This window comes from Corapipo altera, unplaced genomic scaffold, assembly GCF_003945725.1.
Source record: "Corapipo altera isolate COAL_440 unplaced genomic scaffold, ASM394572v1 128, whole genome shotgun sequence".
NCBI classification, from domain to species: domain Eukaryota; kingdom Metazoa; phylum Chordata; class Aves; order Passeriformes; family Pipridae; genus Corapipo; species Corapipo altera.
The window spans coordinates 313673-316004 of record NW_020885061.1 but is presented as its reverse complement, the minus strand read 5'-3'; the positions used below and the strand labels follow the sequence as shown (position 1 = coordinate 316004).

At 58.6% G+C, this 2332-nt stretch overlaps 1 protein-coding gene across 1 annotated transcript; it reads right to left on the bottom strand.

The window, feature by feature from the left end:
* Window positions 1-429: 429 nt before the first annotated feature.
* MGAT2 (mannosyl (alpha-1,6-)-glycoprotein beta-1,2-N-acetylglucosaminyltransferase) lies at window positions 430-2302 on the bottom strand. The gene has a single exon (XM_027668981.1). The coding sequence runs from the start codon at window positions 2284-2286 to the stop codon at window positions 922-924; it is 1365 nt and encodes a 454-aa protein (XP_027524782.1). The 5' UTR covers window positions 2287-2302; the 3' UTR covers window positions 430-921.
* Between the last annotated feature and the right edge of the window lie 30 nt (window positions 2303-2332).

Sequence of the window (2332 nt, the reverse complement as noted above, 5' to 3'; positions counted from 1 at the left end):
CTTCTCTGTTCTACAAAAAGCTGCTGAGGTGCTCCTGTTACCAGCTGTGCTTCAGAGAGCAGTGCCACGAAAGCAGCTGTAGTGACAACAAACAGCTCTGTAGCTCCCAACTCCAGATCAGCCCAGATCACAGCAGCACTTTTTACTGGTGGTTTTACATGGCTAATCCAAAACCAACTTTTTTTTTTTTTTATTTAATCCAAACAAAAGAAGTGTTGTGCCACCAATTTGCTATTTTTTTCTGCCTCAATTAATGAGTGTCGTTAAAAATTTAATGAAGTTAAATGCACACTGCTAGAAGGGGTGATGGCACGTGCCCAGCCCTCAGGATTAAAGAAGAGAAACTCCCCTCCCGCCCCATCCTGACTTTTTAGGAACACGAGATGACATCATCCTTTTGGTGACAATCAAGGACTTCTCTGCAATTACAAAACAACTGACTTTTTATTTCGGCAGAACTAAAAAAATCATATATTTATCTACATTGTAGTAAAAACAATGAATTTATTTTTCCATCCTTCATATATTTCATCGACACATCGCAACCGAGCCGGGACACAGGGATCAGGCATGAGGTGACCCCGGGTGGGACAGCACACGAGGGCCCCCCCGGCGCGGTGTCACGGGCACCACCAGAGCTTCAGCACCAAAAAAGATGCACTTAAAAAGTGTTCTCCTCCTCCTCCTCCCAGCAAACTCAGCAGCAGGTCACTTTTTGTGTAGGGGCTGCAGCACATCACCCATTTCCAAAACGTGGTTGCCAAACATGAGAGATTACTATTTTGGGACACCTTTAAACAAGAATGTTTATTCATATTAAAGCAGAAAACCAACTCATAAATGCTGTTTATACACGTGTGTGCCTGTAAAAGACAAAATGGGACAACTCAAGAAGAAAAGAAGGCTGCAAGAGAAGGATCCTCACTGGAGTCTGCGGTAACTCTTACAGAGTTCGTGGTCCCTGATGTCTCCCCACCCTCCGTTTTTGACGTGAGGGGACAGGGGAGCCATGGAGTACCTTTTACTGACACTCATCGTCTTGGGAAACAGGTACTGTTGGTTGCTGTTCAAGAGAGAGTCGATTTTGGCACTCTGGGTGGACGGTCTGCAGGATTTCTTGTGGTGCATGCCACAGTCCCCCGTGTGAAAAATCCTGGGGATCTCGGGAACCAGCACTTTCCAGAACTTTGGAAGACAAGAGACAGTCAAGTGCTGCAGAGTCCAGTCCCAGTTGTAGTCATCGTAGGTGCAGAAGGCGTCCGTGCACTCGATGAGCTTCTGGTAGGTGTCTCTGCCGAAGGCCATGCCCATGTTGTGCTCCGTGGACTTCCACGTCTTCATCTCCACCTTGTCGGCGCGGCCGGCGAACCCGCCCCGCACGGGGCTGTAGGTGCCCAGGGACACCACCTGGCACTCGGGGCACTCGCGCTGGCGCAGGGCCCAGAGCTGCTTGAGGACGTGGTAGAAGTCGGGGGCCAGGTAATGATCCTCCTCCAGGAAGAGCACGGGCCCCGCGTGCTCCCGCAGCGCCCGCACGCGCTCCCACACGAAGTGCAGCTTCCACCACCAGTGGTGCTTGGTCTGGGCGAACCGCGCCTCGCGGTAGTGCCCGAACGAGTCCGGGAACTCGGCGTTGATGCAGCCCAGGCGCAGCGCCGCCGCCTTGCCCACGTCGCGGGGGCAGTCGCGGGGGTCGTGGCCCGGGAACTCGCGCGGGTACAGCTGGATGCTGAACGGGAAGAACACCTGGAGCACGGCGCAGAAGTCCACGCGGGCCGCCAGCCGGTTCAGCTCCTCGGCCCACAGGTCGTGGCTCAGCACCAGCAGCACGTTCTCCACGCCCGCCGCCCGCCGCAGCGACTCGAGCAGCAGCCGCAGGTGCTCGGCGCGGTCGTGCACCTGCACCACGAGCACCAGGTCGGGCCGCGCCGGGAAGCGGCCGGCGTTCCGCACCGGCTGGTCGAAGTTCAGCCGGTACACGAGCGAGCGGTAACTCAGCGTCGCGTTCTCCGACAGCTCCGCCGGCACCACCGCGGCGGCAGCGGAGGCGTTGGCGGCGGGGCGGCGCGGCGGCACCGGCGGCGCGGGGGGGGCGGGCTCGCTGACCCGCGGCGGCTCCCCGGTGCTACCGGGACCGCCCCGCTGCTGCTGCTGCTGCTGCTGCTGCTGCTGCTGCTGCTGCCGCCGCCGTCCGCCGCCGCCGCCGGTGCCCCAGAGCGCCAGGGCGCAGAGCGCCAGCGCCGCCGCCAGCAGCAGCACCTTGCGCTTGTAGACGCGCAGCCGCATGTTCCCGGCGGCGGCGGCCCCGCTCCGCCACTCCCGCCGCCGCCGC

Excerpts from the sequence above, each read along its gene's own strand:
- MGAT2 (XM_027668981.1), bottom strand. The coding sequence starts at position 2,286 with ATGCGGCTGCGCGTCTACAAGCGCAAGGTGCTGCTGCTGGCGGCGGCG.